Genomic DNA, 1,025 nt, shown 5'->3' on the forward strand with positions numbered 1-1,025 from the left:
GCCTCTTGGATAATCGCTTGGTGAGCGTTGTGGCAGGGGTTGGTGGAAAACATCACACTTGCGGCTTCCAGATGAGCAAACGGCCGGCGGTTGGCTTTTGGCAGCCGGGGTCTAGACCAGGTCCAGAGTGAGCGATGAAAATGTGGAGCGACCGGGGTGCCGGATCTGGACTGGTAGATGGAGACCGAGGGCCAGAAGTTGATGAAGGATGCAGCAGACGGAAGAGGCCCAGCAGACAGCTTCCGGCCCGGGGTGGGGCGTATGCCGGGGATCTGTGCTTTTCCTGGGTGGGGCCCGATCTGGCGCCCACATCTGGCGGGACCATCCGGCGGTAGAGCATCTTTTGGATGTGACCATCCACCCCACCTTTTCGGCCGGCCACCCCAACCTTCAACGTCCAGAACGACTGCATCGACGGAACTGACGACCTTCGCTTGGGTTTTCGGGCGTCAGCTAAGGTCGCTTATGGCGCTTTACCCTGACTGCCGTTACATCGAGTCGCCGTCCTCATTTCAGATTGCACCATCCGCAGACTAGTCAGCTTATGGACTTCCTGTTTCAAGGCTGAGAAGAGCACACCCAGGAACAGAAAGGGGCCTCGTGATAGTATCCGGAAAGGTGGATCTGGCATGGCGGCGGGCATGTTTCTGGCCTACCGCGTGCCTCAGGTCTACACATGCGGTCTTGACTGGTAACCTATTAACTGACTTCTGGTACGTGACCATAGAAACGGCATTGATTGTGATAGTGTCAGCTCGAATAGTGTTATGAGAGTGGTCGTGAGATCGGGTGAGCTAGCATCCCAGCTTAGCGTAGCACAAACAAGCACTGAATTATAAACTCTGTACTGTAGGAAATAGTCAAGATGCGTCTGTCCGAAGACCTCATGACAGGAGGGGCCCCAGAACGTGACATGACATATGGTACCGTCTGACACTAGATCACGTTTGATTGCATGATGTGAGAGATGTCGTGTTCCTGTTCAGGTCTTAGGTCTTTTGTTCTTGATCGACTGAGGAAGCTTG

The 1,025-nt window shown here is 54.6% G+C and overlaps 1 protein-coding gene across 1 annotated transcript, besides 1 other annotated feature; it reads right to left on the reverse strand.

Annotated features, from left to right (window-relative positions):
• Positions 1 to 52: 52 nt before the first annotated feature.
• CABS01_17273 (uncharacterized protein) lies at positions 53 to 412 on the reverse strand (the record flags this gene model as incomplete). Its single annotated transcript, XM_060550600.1, has 1 exon — positions 53 to 412. The coding sequence occupies one exon, from the start codon at positions 410 to 412 to the stop codon at positions 53 to 55; it is 360 nt and encodes a 119-aa protein (XP_060393150.1).
• Positions 413 to 807: 395 nt separating this feature from the next.
• Positions 808 to 888: a sequence feature (Short protein (CABS01_17274, KAK1479373.1) was converted to a misc_feature.).
• Positions 889 to 1,025: the final 137 nt, after the last annotated feature.

This window comes from Colletotrichum abscissum (genome assembly GCF_030869225.1).
Source record: "Colletotrichum abscissum strain IMI 504890 chromosome Unknown Scaffold_550.1, whole genome shotgun sequence".
NCBI classification, from domain to species: Eukaryota; Fungi; Ascomycota; class Sordariomycetes; order Glomerellales; family Glomerellaceae; genus Colletotrichum; species Colletotrichum abscissum.